Source organism: Eptatretus burgeri, chromosome 16 (assembly GCF_056783735.1).
Source record: "Eptatretus burgeri isolate ZD-2024b chromosome 16, Ebu_testis_v1, whole genome shotgun sequence".
NCBI classification, from domain to species: Eukaryota; Metazoa; Chordata; class Myxini; order Myxiniformes; family Myxinidae; genus Eptatretus; species Eptatretus burgeri.
In genome coordinates this window covers 6,200,930-6,219,350 of record NC_140976.1, presented here as the reverse complement: position 1 = coordinate 6,219,350, position 18,421 = coordinate 6,200,930, and the positions used below count along the sequence as shown (strand labels likewise).

General features: G+C 44.1%; 1 protein-coding gene across 2 annotated transcripts in view; it reads left to right on the top strand.

Moving 5' to 3' along the window:
- The window catches only part of LOC147010400 (uncharacterized), a 76,716-nt gene that overhangs the window by 52,019 nt on the left and 6,276 nt on the right, over positions 1–18,421 (top strand). Inside the window, exons 29-41 of one of the 2 annotated variants that reach the window (XM_085859124.1) lie at positions 811–926; positions 1,112–1,226; positions 1,478–1,660; positions 1,818–1,982; positions 2,121–2,261; positions 3,210–3,268; positions 3,640–3,757; positions 5,495–5,613; positions 5,999–6,134; positions 7,882–8,060; positions 17,227–17,320; positions 17,425–17,572; positions 18,178–18,210. In XM_085859124.1, the coding sequence (XP_085715250.1) occupies positions 811–926; positions 1,112–1,226; positions 1,478–1,660; positions 1,818–1,982; positions 2,121–2,261; positions 3,210–3,268; positions 3,640–3,757; positions 5,495–5,613; positions 5,999–6,134; positions 7,882–8,060; positions 17,227–17,320; positions 17,425–17,572; positions 18,178–18,210 (1,606 nt within the window). The remainder of the gene's footprint in view (positions 1–810; positions 927–1,111; positions 1,227–1,477; positions 1,661–1,817; positions 1,983–2,120; positions 2,262–3,209; positions 3,269–3,639; positions 3,758–5,494; positions 5,614–5,998; positions 6,135–7,881; positions 8,061–17,226; positions 17,321–17,424; positions 17,573–18,177; positions 18,211–18,421) is intronic. The other variant, XM_085859123.1, reaches the window with a different exon arrangement.

Here is an 18,421-nt window from a genome sequence, read left to right as displayed (position 1 = left end):
CAAGCTAAGTGGCTGTGTTTGTCTAGTCTCACCAGTCCTCTGTTATGTCTCGTGTATTCATCATGATATTTGTGTGTATATAGCAGCTCCACTATGAGTCTTAGACACTGTGAATAAATAAAAAAAAACAACCACGAGCAAAAATCCAATCATAAAGATCAACAAACGTAAATGGATTTCTATTCTGCGGTTAAGTTTCATTTCAAGATTAAAAACCTCATCAGCAAGGCAGGACAACCACGTGGAAATGTAATATTCCAAAGAACGACGAACCCATTGCGGCAACAAAAAGGGTCCTCTTTAACCGTGACAAAGGCCTAACGCTACAATTTCCAGTTCACCTTGCATCTCATGCAGGTTAGCACACCATTGTTAACTTTCGATTCATAGCACTTATCATTTCAATTGTCCGCCGACACAGACCGACACTGGCCTTGACAAAAACTGGTATTCCTCTGTCGCAGGTGTAAATGCACTTTTTACCTTTGCAAGGTCCCTTACTAGTATAACGGGGAAGGTTAGGGTTCATGTTATACTTCAACACGCTTAACAAGGGGCCCACGGACCAACCAATCTGGAGGTAACACTATCATTATAACCGCTATTATTAAGGAGCCTTACTGACATAATTAAGCTTCAAACAAACAGCAATTTGCTTGTTTTGTAATCCCATTTTTGAAAACATTATTTAATTGATTTTTATGTTTTCTTCAAGCGGGCTGTGATTGTATTCATACCCCATTATGTTTGAACTACGATTTACTGAATCCCACATCCCAACGATGAGCTTGATCCTTGACATTTCCTTAGGCATGCGAGTTCATCAAGTCCGATGAAAACGTTTTCAGGAATAAACATTCAGTTCCAGCAGCACAGGCAAAGGTGTTGCTCAGAGTGCTCAAACCGTGCATTAAGGATACGAACAGGTGAGGTGCACACCTACCAGCAGGTAACAGTGATTGATAATTGCACCTTTTATTCCGGCTTTCCACGGTCTTGAGCATTCCTACAGATTTGAACAATAATCTTTGTGCACCAGTATGTGATTTGAAACTCAATCGGTTATGCCCTTTGTGCCATATTGCTAACATATCTCACCTGCCCATCTCAGCTTGGGTTTGCTGAACTGCCACCTCGAGGTGGAGAATATCACCGGTTTTGAATCGAACGACGAGAGGGAAAGTCTAATGAATGCACTCCGCTCTTGCACAAATGACGTGCATAAGGTACGGTGGTGTTTTCAACTGATCGCTCCAAAATACACGTCAGCATTACACCTTCGGAAATACCGTTAGGTCACCATTGTGTCTCTTAAACTGTTCTCTCGTGTTTCACTCTTTCTGTCGTGAAGAGAATTGATTTATAATCTCTTGTTTAGAAAAAAAACAAAAAAAAACATCCAACAGATTCTTTCTGCAAAGATTCATCCCGACTTTGGACAAATATTCACTAAGAAGATTTATTAATTCCCTCCTAGCTCAACTCTCACCTCATTCGGGGAATGGTGGACGAAGGTGCGTCGTCGATGAATCTGGACCAGCTGGAGCAGATGAATGGCTCGGCTGTGCTTGATGCCCTGGGTAGTTTAGGGAATGCCACAGGCTGGAGTAACGGAAAGGCTAAGATCCTCGTGGAGAAGATGATTGCTGCAGGTGGAAAGGTAAGGGTTGCATGTTCAGATAAATAGGACAAATACAAACGGCCGCACCTGTCGATTACATACACAGATTACTGCATGATGTTCGGGAAAAGATTACCTGGGTCATTTTGTAAGATATTTTGCAGATACGGAACGTTTGCATTTTGTGTTTATTCAGTTTAACACATCCGATGGGCTTGCCAAACTTGGAAGTCTGATAAAGGGAGTGGATAGTGATGCATTTGCTTCGATGCTCCCTGCTGAGCTCAAGAAAGCATCCAAGACCCTGGCCAAGCAGTCTAGACATCTGAGTCCTACACAGCGAAAAGCCATTGTATCTCAGGTGAGAAAGCTTGTCTGTGGGGATTAGAAAATGTTGAACAATGACCGAATGCAAAGTAGTGTAAGGATGAGTGTAAATGAACACTTTAATTTGCATTTAACACAATGACAATAAACAAGTATCACTGCATTGTTACAGATGATGACTGGACTGCCCATCACAGAAGTAGTGAACAGTCTCAGTGAAGATTTGATTCAGGAAGTCCCTCTGAAATACCTTTCCGGTCTCGACACCGTCGATGCTTCGTTCTTCGACAACAAGACATTGAGCACAGCGCAGGTCAGAGATGAGATGGGAAAATCCAAAAAAAGGAAATGGAGATGACTTTTACAATCTGATACTGTATTTGAAACAATAATCCTTTTAAGTGCTCATCTTGTTATCATACAAAAATACGCATTTTGATGTCTGTCTGTCTGTTTGTCTTACCGTGATACATTCCGTCGTTATTGATCCAATCTCACCCAAACTTGCCAGGGGGACTAAGGGTCACACAACAGAGGTTGTAGCAACTTAACTTGGCCCCCTCCCCAAAGGAGATTTTCACCTTGGACGAACTCCGTTTTAAGGTGTATATAAATAGCTCAGCATGGCGTTTCATGGAGAAGTAAAAATTATTCTATCTACTGGAAGTAAAAATTATTCTAACCACAAACTATTCTGTCTTTTCTTTCCACCATATGATTACCCTTTTAAACAGTCCCTCCTGTTATGTTTTTTTTAAAAGTCGCAATTGAAAGAAATTTGGAGCCAACCAAATTTTGAAGGAGACGATCAAATAAGCTGAAATTCACAGGAGGCTGTCTCCTTTGTGATACACGTCTTTCACAACCTGGTGGTGTTGTATGGATATGCATATGGAGTGGTCAAATAGGCTCCATTGAACTTTTGTACTTCTTGGGCAACGACGCGTTAACTCTCCCCCCGGGCTTTCCTCCTCCCCTCCCTCTCCGTTTGTGTCGGGAGTGTTGGCGAGCTGGTTGTGCAATTTGCGAGCTCGAATGTGTGTTTTGCTCGTGAGTGCATAATCACACAATCTCGGTCGAATTGAACGTTCCATGAACTTCCATTTCACCTGATTAGTGATGATAGTTTAATGCATTACCGAGGATGAAGTCCATAGAGTAAGACCAAAATGATTGGCTGGATGGAGGGATTCACTTATCTCAATCTGCTTGGGCCCGGCTAATTTAATCTCCTTCCCTTGCACACATGTTGTCTGCCTAGGCTTTGGCTTTGGTTCCAAAGTACTTGAAGACGGACAAAATATCAATCACAGACCTTCGGTACGTTCGTTTTCTTTATTTTCAAATGATGAAATATTTTAATGAATGATTTTCTTTTATTTGTTCTGTTGATATATGTCATTGATCGGTGTAGACACGTCAGGTGAACCGTTTGCAAGGTGATAAGATAGCCTAGTTTTGGATCTCAGGTCCCATGATAATACGTCATTCCATCCACACGAAGTTCACGTGCATTCCTCCGTGAGCCTTCTTCAAAATAAACCAAACATGGAAGTACATTCCTCGTTTCACAAGGGTTTGCACATAATACACTTTTAAAATGAGCTTTCGAGCCACCAACTATCCGAAGATAACTTCGACCTCACAGCTGTGGCAGGCCACACTCGATTATGCTACTTCTGTCTGTGCAGGTCATTGGGTTCAGCTGCTCGTGGCCTCAGCTGTGATTTGATGGACAAACTGGATGACGCCATCCTGCTGGAACAAATCACATATCTGGATCAAACTTCTGTTCTCTCTCAAAATCAGGTACGAGATGATTGAGGAATGGCGTGGGCCCATTGAAGAATAGCATAGGATATTTGGTGGTTGCGGATGAGGGTGAGATGGCAGGATTATTAAATCGTGTTGTTGCTTCTACCTTTACACAGGAACACTCAGGGGAACTTGCAATAGCAGCGAGTATCTATCTTGGGGTGAGCAAAGGGCTTTCAGAAGAGATCCAAGTTTGGGTAAATTAAGTGAAGAAACGGCTAGAAAATGAAGATGGTAAAGATCCAGGACCGGATAATATGCATCATGGAGTGATGAGGGAGCAGATAAGTGTGATTTAGTGGATACGTTTAGCACATCGTTGGAGTCAGGATGAATGTAACGACGATTGGACAGAGCAGAGGAATGTAACACCGATTGTACCAGAGGAGTTGAGAGTAGCGAATGTAACATTGTTATTGAAGAAAGGATCCAGAGAAGAATTGGGGAACTCAGAAGGTATTTGATAGTGGATATAGTGTATCTGGACTTTCAGAAGGTATTTGATAAGGTACCACAAAGGAGGTTGTTAGCTCAGGTGAGGGCTTGTTGAGTGGCTGGTCAGGTAACTAACTGGCTTAGTGATAGGAAGCAAAGGGTGGCTGTGAGTAGGAGGATGTCGTGCTGGGAGGATGTAAGTAGCGGGGTACCTCGTGGATCAGTACTCGGATCATTACTCTTCATTATTTACATCAACGATTTGGATAGTGGGGTGAAGAGTAGGCTTACCAAATTTGCAGATGACACAATGCTTTGGAGGTGAGGTAGACAGCAGAGGGAGTGGTGATCAGATTCAGGAAAGTATTGAAACTTGTCTATATTGGGCAAAAGATTGGCAGATGGAATTTAACCTGAGCAAGTGTAAGGTGTTGGGGATGGGAAAGAACAATGAAAATAGAGATTGAGAAGGATCTGGAGGTGGTAATAGATATGGGAGGTAAGCAGGCAGCTATAGGTAAAGCAAATCAGGTTTTAGGTTGTATTCGGAGTGGGATCATTAATAAATCAAGAGGTGGTGTTAACATTGTATAATAATTTAGTGAGGCCTCAACTTAAGTATTGTGCTCAGTTTTGGTCACCACAACTAAGGACATAGCTGCTATGGAGAGGGTACAAAGCAGCACCACAAAATTGATTCCAGGCCGAGCTAGACTCGGGTATGAAGAAGGGTTGATGGAGACAGGATGTTTTACATTAGAAACGAGGTGATAACGAAGGGATATGATAGAGGTGTTAAAGACAATGAAGAGCATGGACAAGATAGGTGAAAGAGTTTTTCAGGAGAGTGCACGGTGACAGAACCAGGGGTCATAACTTGAGAGTAGAGATGACACTGAGGCAGGGGTCTTTCAGTCGGGGAGTGGTTAATGCATGCAAAGATCTCCCCGGAAAGGTAGTGGCAGTAGAGGTAGTGCATAAATTTAAAGGGGAATTAGATAGGTACCTGGACGCATCAGAGATTGATGTTTGTGGACATATTGGTCGGACTTGTGGGAAGCTTGTGTATGGATGTGTGATGGATATTGGGGTTGGTGCAGCGCACGCATGATGGGCCGAATAGCCACCTGCTGCAACAAAGCTCGGTCACTGCACTTCTGGTGTCACTTTTTGAACTGATGACAGACTTCCTGGTATCTGTACCACATGAGCCATGGCTCGAATAATTGAACCTTGTTCTCAAGGTTGGACTGAACTGTAAATCCAAGTTTTTACGTTTTTATCTCTCACCCTCAGATGATGTGTCTGGCCGATCTACTCCACAAAAACCTAACCAAGGACGATGCAAAGTATTTCAGGAAAATGACCGAGAACCAGATAAACTCCATCCCTTCAGCCATACTGACTCTCTTCCCGTAAGTCCCAATGCTTTCCTGTTCGCTCAGTGGATTTGGCTCTTGGTTTGTGAAACTTCCATTTCTTTGTTCGGTTTGTTGTTCATTATTCGTTCACTTGACTTGTGATCGAGTTCTTCAAAAATCAATCAATGGCTACCAGTTGTTTTTATCATCTTTGTTTGCTCCACTTTTGATTCAGATTGTGGTTATCAGTTGTTTTTATCAGCTTTCTTTACTACACCTTTGATGCAGATCGTGGTGCTTTTAATTGTTTTTTTTTCGGTCTCTGAATGATTTGCCACTCATTCACTTATGTTGTTTGAACGAGGCATCACGGTAGTAACATGCCAAACAAGACAGGTTCGTTTTTGTTCTAACTGTCATGAACCCACTTGCCCACTAGGATGGATGAGATTCTGATGATTCCACATGAGGGGTGTCCAGCTCTGATAAGTCGACTCGGCAAGGCCGACTCCACCCTGCTCCCCAAGAGCTCCCCGATGCGTGTAATCTTTCAAACCAAAGCAATGAGCTGCCTGGTATGTCTGTGGGATTTGCTCCAATGAGAGTGAAAGTCTTCTCTTTACATGGTCTTCTACTGCAGGCCTAATGTAACCTTGAATGCTCAAAAGTAGTTGGCGGTTGCTAAATGTTATCGTTTGGCTTGGCGGTGGTTCTTTGTTTGTGAAGAACCCCCACCAAATCAGAAGAGTTGTGATTGAAATGTAGATGATGGCCTCAATGCCTTTCCACCTTGATGGATTGTCAGTCAGAATCACTAAATTATGACCTACGCCACCGAAAGTGAAGGAGGTTACGTTTTCACCCCTTTCTGTTGGGTCGCCGAAATAGGTGTTGGGTCGCCGAAATAGGTGACCCTTATTGTCAGTAATTCTGTCTGTTTGTTTGGATGTTTGTTAGTTTGTCATCAGCATAATTGGTAGTAAACGTGGGCCGATTTTGACCAAACTCGGGTGGTAGGTACATCTTATGACCTCGTGCTTTGGAAATTGTGATGGTTGCTAGGGACACTTTGGTTCCCTAGCAACAACCAAAAAAACTTTCAAAATCGGTACCGTTCACGCGAAATCAATTCCGAAAGCCATTATCCCACGTAGGGTTATGAAATTTAGCGCGAATGACCTACAGGTGATGCTCTATCAAATTTATTCTGGTTTTTGTGATATATGGAATACTTTACCCGCAGCGCCCCCTACAATTAGGGTATGCGCAAAAATTGAAGGCCCCCTAGCGACCGGGTGAGTGTATCGATACGAATGAAACTTTGCAGGTTCATGGTACTCAATGAGTACTACAACTTTGCCTCAGGTCATATTGACCGATTTCGCTTAGGTCAGGGGTCAAAGGTCAATTGGTGCAAAAATCGATAATCTGCGAGAGCTGGAGGTGCCTTCGCGCCAAATGCTACTCCTCCGAGGGTGACGGTCGGATGGTCATGAAAATTCACACTAGTCGTCTGGAATACATTGTGCACAAACGTTTGAGCCGGATTTTCGATTTAGATCTTTGTTCACCCACAGCACCCCCTCAAACGTTGGGGATTTCCGATTTCAAACCGCATTTTCGGTACTTTTCATTCAAATGGATACCGAGTAGTTATCAGTAGATGGAACTGGATGAGATTTGATATGCATAATCTTAAGGTGATTCTCTATCCGCAATATGACATCCATTTTGCTCTATACGAGTATCTCATAGTTTCCATGCTCGGCGACCCATCGCCGCCTACCGGCTTGTCTTTTTGTCTGTCTGTTTGTGCGCAGAATATCTCAAAAAGTTGTGGATGTATTGGGATGAAGTTTTGTGGACACGTTGGCTGTGTGACAAGGACAAACTCATTCGATTTTGTTGAAGATCCAGATCTGGATCCGGCTACTATAAATTTTTTTTAAGTGATTCTTCCCCATTGAGAGATTGGGCCAAAAACGATATTTCACACAATATCACAAAAAGTTGTGGACGGATTCGGATTAAAGTTGATGGACAGGTTGTTAGTGTGACCACAAAAATTGATTAGATTTTGGTGAAGATCCAAATATGGATACGAGAATTATTTAATATTTAAAGTGATTCTTCACCATTGAGTGATTGGGCCAAAAACAATATATAGCACGATGCATCCAAAAAATATTCGGCCCGATATGTTCTCGTGGATCAGGCATTCTACCGAGTGCCATTCCAGTTGTTGATACTGTTATCACCACCTTTTTATATTCCATGTTCTTATTTAATTGCTCTTTTTCTGCAATGTTCATTTCATGACAGGACATGACAAAACCCGAGGTTGTCAAGCTCGGATTCTTAGTGTGTGACATCTCTGCGAGCAAGCTGAGTGGAATCCCAAATGAACAGTTCAAGACCTTGATGCCTAAACTGCATGCCTGTGGAACGCTGAGTAATGAAAAAGCCACTATTGTGAAGAGGAAACTCAAAACGTCCTTCGGGTACGTCATTCAAATGGATAATTGGTTATAACATACGTAGGTGTGCAGGATGTGAGGAAGTAGGAACCTTTCTTTCGTTTTCTTTCGAATGTTGTGCTATTATGAAGCCATTACCCTGAGCTACGTGTGCTGCGTTGAAGCTCCATTTCTAATGTTCACCACAATGTGTGTCGTCCTCGATTGTTTGAACAAACAACAAACTAGGAATGCACTACGCAATCCAACAATGAAATCACTTTATGAAAAATTGTCAACAATTTACACTTGTTGGTTATAAAATTTGTGTTGCACAAAAGTTCAAGCTCAATGGATGTAATCAACGGATCGTTCATCGAGGTATGCTAACCGTCGTGGGAAGCGAGAAGCTGACATGTCGCGCGTTCCTTCGTCGGGGCAAAAGGAGCCCGCGGACGTAGATAGACCTGATACTTCAGAAATGCAGATGGTTTGAAGAAGGTCGTATGAACCCGAGAATAATGTACTTCGCAGCATGTTTAACTTCGTGTCGGTCATGCTTCACGATGGCATCGTGCTCACTTCAGTTTTGCTAAATGGTTCACCTTGAAAGTGCGATCACCTCTGTGTCGGAAGCAATTCTAGTTTGTAGGTCGCTCTCCTCTACGTTGTCTGGTCTTGAGTGCGATGGCCGGTGGGATCAATTATGAGTAAAACGTTGTGCTTGCATCACGTCTTCACGGTCTACATGAATATACAGTCCATGAAATACAAGGAAAACAGACACAGGTGGAGGCCATTCAGCCCATCATGCCTGCACGAACACCACACCAACCCATCTGCACGAGATACAAAGAAGAAAATGCAAATTATGATTATTTTTATTTTTGAAATCTTTTATTTTTTTTTGTAGTTGTTATATCTTTTTTTTTTCTTCCACTCAGGGAGGGGGCATGGACTTGGTTAGAAACACACATCATCAACCACACAACACCCCTTGACGAGACCCCCCACCTACAGCACTCTGAACACATGCACACAATCACCCATCAATGCTCAAACTACCTAAAAGTCCTGTCAACATCCCCATACCCCTCTATCTCCATAACTTCCAGGTTCCTATCTAATTCCAATTTAAACTTATCGACTTTTTCTGCTGCCACTACCTTTTCAGGGAGACCATTGCATGCATGAACTACTCTCTGACTAAGAGTCCCCGACCTGACTACCGTCTTCTTTACTCTCAATCTATGGCCCCTGGTCCTATCACTGTGTACTCTGTTGAATAATTCATCTTCACTTATTTTATCTTTACCTTCCATGATCTGAAACATCTCCATCATATCAACTCATAACCACTTCCTTTCTAGTGAATAAAGCCCTGTCTCCTTCATCCACTCCTCATAGCTGAGTCTAGCTAAGCCTGAATCAACCTAGAAGTCCTGAATTGAACCCCCTCCATGGCATAGATGTCCTTCCTGAATTGTGGTGACCAAAACTGCACACAATATTCTACCGTCCATGTGGCCCTCACTAAATTCCTGTACAATGTTAACACCACCTCTTTTGACTAATAAATTATCCCCCTCCGAATACAACCGAAAACCCTATTTGCTTTACCTACCTGGCACTGTGCTGCCTGCTTACCTCCTGTATCTATTACCACCCCCAGATCTTTCTCCTGTGTGACACGCTCCAACATTACCCCTTGCATCCTGTAATCTCTATCTTCATTGTTCTTCCGCATCCTCAATACCTTACACTTGCTCAGGTTAAATTACATCTGCTAATCTTTTGCTCAATCCATACAAGTATCAAAACTCTCTGTATCTGATATCCACCTCACCTCCAAGTTTTGTGTCATCTGCAAATTTGGAAAGCTAACTCTTTACCCCACTATAAGCCTGGTGTTGGCGCAGTGGGTAGGGCAGTGGCTTGGGACCCAAAAGTTCCTGAGTTCAAGCCCCATTGGGACACTGAATTAATATATGTATATATATATATATATATATATATATATATATATATATATATATATATATATATATATATATATATATATATATATATATATATATATATATATATATATATATTGTTGCGAATTCGCGCCCGCCGGCGTGCGAACGGCCACGCAACTTGAATCGCGGCACGTCGCCCACCGGACGGACAATTCTGTCGTGACCCTCTCGGACTAACGCCGGGAGCTAGTCACAGGTGGGCCTTTCGGCCTCACCACGATCGTGCCAATCGGCCCCCCGCGTGGGATAGGGTTGTTCGCTAAATTCGACCAACCTAAGTACCCAAGCGGAGGGTAGACTGGGCGATCGCACCTCGCCGCAGGTCGACTCCGGACACGGGCCACTTAAGCGACCCGTTCCGTACTATCGGGATAACCGAGCGGTGTTATCGTCGGCCTCGACGGTTACAATTAATTATCGGGCGTATTAAGCCCACTACCAACCCTTTACGTGAAGCAAGATGGAGATTCAATTAAAGAAAAGACGAAGCGAAACGGGAAAACAGTTCAACATGAGGCACATTTTTTCCGCGGCACACGGAGAGCACACATATACAATTACAACAATTATGCACCTACAGCAAATGCTACAAAAGAAACACAACAATGCAGATCTACTACCGACTACGCGAGCACACGGCAACACTTACACAGTTTTACTTTACAGACGGCGCCAACAACACATTTACTCAAAAGCAAAAGAAAAGGGCCACCCTCAAAGACAAGGGGGCAGACGGGGCCTGTGGGCCAATATTTGCACGGGACCTGAAAGAGCGGTCAGGTCCGCGAGACCGGGTGGATCCTACCCGTGTTTTTGTGATGAGCTGCAAATGTGGCGGCGCGGCGGCGCCCCGACTCCGCGCTCCTTCGCGGGTTTCGTTGGCACTGCTTGGAGTGGAGTGGGAACGGGGCCCCCTTTTCGCACTATCTCAGCGCGGGGGGAAAAAAGGGGGAAATTGTTGATGCTCTGGGGAAAGAGGATAGCTGGCTTGCTTGGGTCCCGCAATGAGCGACTCCACTGCGAGCTCGTCGCCAACCGCCGTCTTCCTTGCCTCGGACCCGAGCTATTCGATCTCTTCCCCAATTCTCCTCAGCCGACTGCAGCAAACCACCTGTACGCCCTCGCCTCCCGACTCACTCCCCGCTCCTCCAAGGCCGACTCTGCGCTCAAACCAACTCGACCGCGCTCCAGGCTTCCTCTCTCTGCAGCTCCCCGACAGACTCTGAACCCCGGCAGACTGCGAGCTCCACTCGGCTCTCCGACCTCTCCAGACTGACTCTTCACAAACTGACTGCCGCTGCCACACTCTGCTCTCCAAAACTGACTCGACCGAGCCCGACTCGACCCTGCGCTCGGCACTTTATAGGCCGGCAGGAGAACCCATATGCAAATTTCTGGATCAGATCGAGCTCGGGGATGGAGCCACGCTCGCCCATTGGACGGAGAAAAAGGGGCGTGAGTCTCCCCTGATCCGAGAATTTGCATATCCCGATTCTACTCCGACGCGCCTGGAGGCGGGGCCAAACCGCCCCGCGCTTGCTGATTGGACGGATCAGAAGTGGGCGTGTATCATTCTTGATCCGAATTCTCCTCGGAAAGGCCGCACTTTGCACCCGCGGAGTGGCGAGCGTCCCGCACGAGGCCAGGACAGCCTGACGCTCGGTGCCCACAAGCGGTGCGGGAATGGCCGCAGAAGGAGAGGCGAAGGTGGTGGAGGGTTTAAAGTGGTGGTCCATGGCCATGGTGCCATTCGGAACGGCGGTGACTCGATGCCTGCGGGAGCGAGTTGTGAAGGTGAAGATCGTGGCTGTTGGCATTGTTGTTGTTGTGAAGCGGCGTTGTGGTTGGTGGTTGTTGGTGGTTCTAAACAACGGGTTTGGGGCTAACTACACATGTACTTACAGAGATACCTCACCTACGGGACCTGAATGGTGGTTTGCGAATTTCCTCAACCGCAACAATATATATATATATATATATATATATATATATATATATATATATATATATATATATATATATATATATATATATATATATATATATATATATATATATATATATATATATACATATACACCAAGTCGAAAACACCAGGGGGTTGACTCAGCCTGCCATCCTTCCAAGGTCGGCGAAATGAGTACCAGTTGTACTGGGCCCGGTGTATGCCCCTGTTAGAATAGGTGTACCATATCCCTGTGTGTCGTAAGAGGCGACCAGGGTTGCGTCAGGAAGGACATCCGGCGTAAAAACCTATGCCAAATCATTATGCAGACAACAAAACAAATTTCCATACCGGATCGGTCGAGGCCCGGGTTACCAACGACCACCACCGGTACCGGTGGTCAGCAGGGTACCAGTGGAAATTGTGCTACTGCTGGGCGAAGGAGGAGAAGGAGACAGGGAAGGCGAGTCCGGACGGGAAGGGCGGACATGCGGGTGGTTGGAGTGTCAATGGAAGATGTGGAGGATACAGCAAAATGGAGACGGTTGATCCGCTGTGGCGACCCCTAATGGGAGCGAGCCGAAAGAAGAAGAAGAAGAAGACTCTTTACCCCACTATTCAACTCGTTGATGTAAATAATGAATAGTAATGGTCCGAGTACTGATCCCTGAGGTACCCCGCTTACAGCCACTCTTTACTTCCAATCACAAAGCGAGTTTGCAATCTAATTAGCTTCCTGACCAGACACTCCACAAACCCTCACCTTGGCTAACAACCTCCGATGTGGTACCTTATCAAATGCCTTCTTAAAATCTTGATATACTATGTCCACTGTCTTTCCCTCATTAAACCCAATCCAAGCCCTTGAAGGGCTTGTAACCTTCTAATCCTGTCCTCCTTCCCACAACCAATGAACTATTTAAAATATCCGTTAACATCTCACTTACCTGCTCAGCCACCTCCCTCAATACTCTCAGGTGCATATTATCTGGACCCGGAGCCTTATCTACCCTTAGATTACCTCGCTGTTCCTTTACTTCCTCCACTCCAACCTGGATCTTCTGTAAAAGCCCTTCCTCACCTCCTTGATAAATACTCTCAGCTATTGGCAACTCGTAGTAATGCCTGGCGTTGCCCGAGCTTTCTTGCAAATTTCCTGAATAGCTGTTAGCGGTTAGGGTTAGGGTTGCAGTTAGGGTTCGGGTTAGCGGTTAGGGTTAGCTGTTAGGGTTAGGGTTAGCGTTAGCTGTTAGGGTTAGTGTTAGGGTAGCTAACCCTAACCCTAACCCTAACAGCTTGGCGTAGCGGAGGTAAACAGCGCCCGGGGCAAAGTGGAAATTTGCGTTCCCCGTAGGCCTTAAACTTGAGTGGATTTGAATGGAAAATCCCATATTTCTTTCGAATATCGGAAGTGTTCTGGAAAATATTTATAGGCAATGACCTAAGTTGGACCAAAAGCCATAATCGTACCGAATTTGAATGGAATCCGTTGGAGTTTGTGAAAACGCATCTAAACAAATTTTGAGGGGCCTCTTAAGGAAGACAATAATATCACTAGTAAATGTGCCAAATCTTGTTTCATTTCATGCAATAACAAAAATCTGATGGTGGAACAAAAAAAGGGGCGTGCCGAAATATTAATATAGATTCTCCTGACTGTTCTTGTGTAAAAGTTGAAAAATACCTGTTCAATAAGTCTGCCATCTCATTTTCATCAATAACCACTCTCCTGGTGCCTCAATGGGCCCACACTGGTCCTAACCTGTTGTTTTCCCCTGATTTAATTGAAGAAATCCTTGCTGTTATGTTTAATATTCTTAGCCATGTCCTTCTCACACTCTCTTTTGGCTTGTCGAGTTATTTTCTGAACTTACCTCTGTTTTCTCCGATAGTGATATAAATCTAACTCGAGTCCTGTTATTTTAAACCTAATAAATACCTTCTGCTTCTCCTTAATAACGTTCCTTATCTCACTGCTCAACCACCCTGGTCTCTTTCTACTTCTAGTTTTACACCTCATTGGAATGTACTTACTCTGCACTCTACACATTTGGTCCTTGAAGGTTTCCCGTTTCTCTGATGCTATTTGTCCTGTTGTTAGAGTCTCCCAATCTACATCACCCAATTCTCTCCTCTTACCCACAAGGTTTGCCTTCTTGAAATCTAATAGCCTTACCCTACTATCCTGAACTCTAACCCTTCACAGAATCTTTGCACACACAATGTTATGGTCACTTGATCCGAAATGCTCCCCAACCTCCACCATATTGGGATTGTTACGTAAAAGGAGATCGAACACTGCACTCCTACTCGTGGGCTTATCTACAAACTGGGTTAAAAAACAATCTTGGAATAAAACGAGGAAATCCTCATCCGCTCTATCCTTTCCCTATTCCTGGACCCAATCTATCCCTGACAAGTTAAAATCCCCCATAATCAATACTCTCCCCTTACCACATTCCCTTTTGAATTCTTCATGTACTCCTCCTTCCTCCTCTTCCTTCCCACTCAGAGCCATATAAAAGTATATTCCCAGTATCTTACTGTTTTTACAATCTCTAATCTCTACCCACACAGAATCCTCAACATTTATTCTTTCCTTAATGTCACCCCTTTCTCTTGATGCAAGGCTGTCCTTTACCCAGATTGCTACTCCTCCTATTCTCTCCTTCCTATCACACCGAGACACCTTGTAGCCTTCTAATCCTGTCCTCCAGTTACTCTCCTCCTTAAACCATGTCTCACTCACTGCAACCATATTGTACTCCTCGCTATCTACTTTGACTTCAAGCTTTCATCTTATGATTTAAACTTCTGACATTGGTACAGAATATATTTAACTTTTCCTTTCCTGAAACTCTATTTTCCTGCCTGGCCTTACTCATCACAATTACTACATCAGGTCCTTCCTTAACAGCTTCCCCACCCTCAGCTGACCTAAAAAAAGCCTGAATTCCTTCCTCAATTTCCACTGCAAACCTTGCTGCCCCTTTTCTATTTAACACCCAGCCATCATTCTGGAAACACTTCCTTTGTCCCCTAAATGATTCACACTGATTCTTCCATGTAAAACCTTCCTCCCTACACCATTCTTCCAGCCATTCGTTGACATCTATCACTCTGCTTAGAATTTCTATATTGTTTCCTAATCTTGGGAGAATCCCAGAAAACATGACCTCACAACCCTTTGCTTTCAGCCGCATCCCCAATGTCCTGTATCTATTTTTCAAAACCTCTGAGTAAACTTTCCCTCCATCATTCACACCTCGGTGTACCACAACCAACTTCTTCCTGTCATGACCCGGAACAATATCGTTAATCCTTCTTTCAATGTCCCAAACTCCCGATCCTTCAAAACTACACAGAGTTCTATGTCTGCAATCCTTCATGGAGAATGAAGAATCCACATATTTAATAATCTCATCATCCACAAAAACGTCTCCCATACCTCATGTCCACCAATTTCTATTGCTGCACCAACACCACTGCCTGCCTCTTCTGCACCATCACCACCTCCTGCCCCCGCTGCACCATCTCTACTGCCTGCCCCCGTTGCACCGTTACCATTTCCAATATCCTCAGCAACCTCACCCCACAACCGTAACCAACTATTATCGACAAATTTCTCACATTCTGCTACTTGCTGCAAATCGTCGATGCGTTCCTTCAACCCGGTGATAACCTTCCTCATGTGGACGATTTCCTCACACTTCCAACAACAATAAGAACCCTCTGCTTCCCCCATTGTTGACGTGGCCCACATTGAGCAACTGTGACATTTTCTGAACTCTTCTTCCTTTCTCTTTCGGTCTCTATTTATAACCTTTTTTTTAATCCCCAAACTCCCAAGGCTCCAACTGACTGAACGCTAAACTTAACACGAGGTCTCCCCCTCCTTCTTTCAATAAACGAACACAAATACCCGCTAAAACTGTTATGAACACTAAAAAAAGTGTGGTTCCACAGCCCCTGACACAAATCACGATAACAAAATACACAAAAGGCTTGAGAAGGACTGGAAGGAGAGCTCGCCACCCAGCCGTCCACGTGCGCCGATCCCCAAACCGGAAGTCCGGAAGTGACGTCAAGCCTGCGGAAGTGATCTTTGCAGAACTTTGCTTTCGGTGTGAAGTGTGGGAATGTCGACATTAAGGAGTGGGTTCATCATCCTGGTGACTTTCCACATTTTTAATTATCTTTGCTCAGCCCCAAGTCACATGACGACAACACACAATTCGCCATAAGGCCACCACCATCGTGCGTTTCGTTTTTGGACTCTCCTGCCTTGTTGCCGCCATTTTGAATTGCCTTCTATCTGCCACATGTTGAAATAACAGGAGTTATGCGGTCAGCTCCTTCAAAAATGACAGTCTTATGTAGGCCTATGAACTGGTTCCACACTTTGTGTAATTCATTGAGGTATTAATTATACCTTTACTGAGGTTAGGGCATTACCAGTCTCCCCATCTGTAACCGGGTGTTTACAAATGGATGTTCCATGCGAGTTAGGGAATTCGTATGATGTTATGTTTCTGCAACGACATTCCAAATGAGAATTGCAGGAGAACACAATGGGTGTGCGAAGCAATTTTGTCTGGAATTTCACTCTTTGGGTACGGATGGCAAGTCGACGATCGGAATCCAACCCCGAGTTCTGATGAAGTTCGTGATGAAACATTTCCCATCGTTTGGGAATTCTGGGAAAGCTTCTCATAGCACAGACACAAAGATGATGTAAAGGATTAAAATACAAAATGAACCGTCAAAACTGCTGATAAATCATGCGTCGTGAAAAATGTCGGAATTCTCAACAAACGCCTCCCTCAGATCGCTCTAGATTCCGGTATTCCTGCAGAACCTCCAAATCTGTATTCGGACTTGGTACTTGGCTCAACATCTTCCCTTTTATGAACCACACCAGACCTGAACTCGATTTCAATGTTGAAAACCAACGCAATATCCGTGTATGTTTACCAGCCTCAGAGTTGTAACAGTCAGAGCATGGTTCGAACCCAGGCTGAGCCATAACCAAAGACTTCAAAAATGGTTTGTGCTGCTTCCTTGCTTGATGATCAACATTTAAAAGGACAAAGCACGGATAAACAACCATTGGTTGGTAATAGTAGCGTAGGCTTTGATGGGCCTAATTGCCACCTCTTGCATCAAGTTTCTTGTAAGGGAACTCATGTTATTATGCTTCCAACGAAACCCCATGGGGTCGTTATTGGCATTTTGTTTGTTACAGGAATCTAGGCAGCTGGACCACTGAGAACATACTCCAAGTGGGTCCCCTTCTCAGCGTGTTCACCGTGAACGAACTGTCCGCTCTCCCAAATACCGTACGTGTCATCGCTTCTCATTTTTCTCTCTTGTTGATATATCTACTTTTTGGACATTTAATTAGTCGTTTGTTTTTCTGTTGTCTCATTCCTGTGCTTTTCAGTTCGAGGTCGGACAAGCACTCGTCGATGTCGTCATGACTCACACTGCATCAGAATCGGCCACGTCGCTCCCTGAATTCCAGCGCTCATGGGACCTCACGTTGTTGGAAAAGGCCGCCTTCAGTCGCCTCTTCGACACAGGTCCGTTTGGTGGGTCCAGATCTTCGAAGACCTTGATCTCCAATCTCAACGTGAATGCTGCACTACTATGTGTTGAGATGTGAAAGTTTATTGAAAGACTACTGTTGAAAACAGAAAGATGAGGAAACGATTGAGGATGATATGAGATGTGGAAAATGGCCTGCACAGCGCTTCCTGTCCCACAGTCGAGATTAAAATCGAGAGTGTTCCACCCATCCCCCAAAGCATTGAGAGTCCAACAATGTTAGCATTGAGAAGGGAGGGTAGTAGATTAACATCGCTAGTATGGAGAGTGCACCACTTGAGCTACCACAATCATCCATAAAATCTCCCATGAGCTACTGACATTACTTTAACAGGTCTGGAGTCGGTGCCACGTGAGCATCCACAAATCCCCACCACTCCTCGTGGGACTTGTCCTGGACCTGAGTTTTTGTTTAAATTCTGAAATCTCTTTCCTGGTCCTCAACTTTCAAAATAACCTGGTTTACCGAACAAGTATTAAAACATCAAATTATTATTATTATTATTATCATCATTACTTACTGCAGTGTGTGAATAGTTATCATTAGCATCTCACATTGACATCATCTCCCTTCCCCATCTTTCTTCAGGTTCCCAGACCAGGAAGAAGAGAACAATCAATGGTAATGTCTTCTCAACCAATTAACAAAGTTATCATCACTTGGATCAAAACTGACTTGAATTCTCTCCACTAAAGCAGTAATATACAGTTTAAATGGCTTGTTAACAAAGGTTGAGTGATGACAAAGATCAAAGTGTTATCCATAGGTTAACAAGATATGAACTAGTCACACTGAAACATCAGGCTGAATGAAGACCAGATGAAAGCTTTTG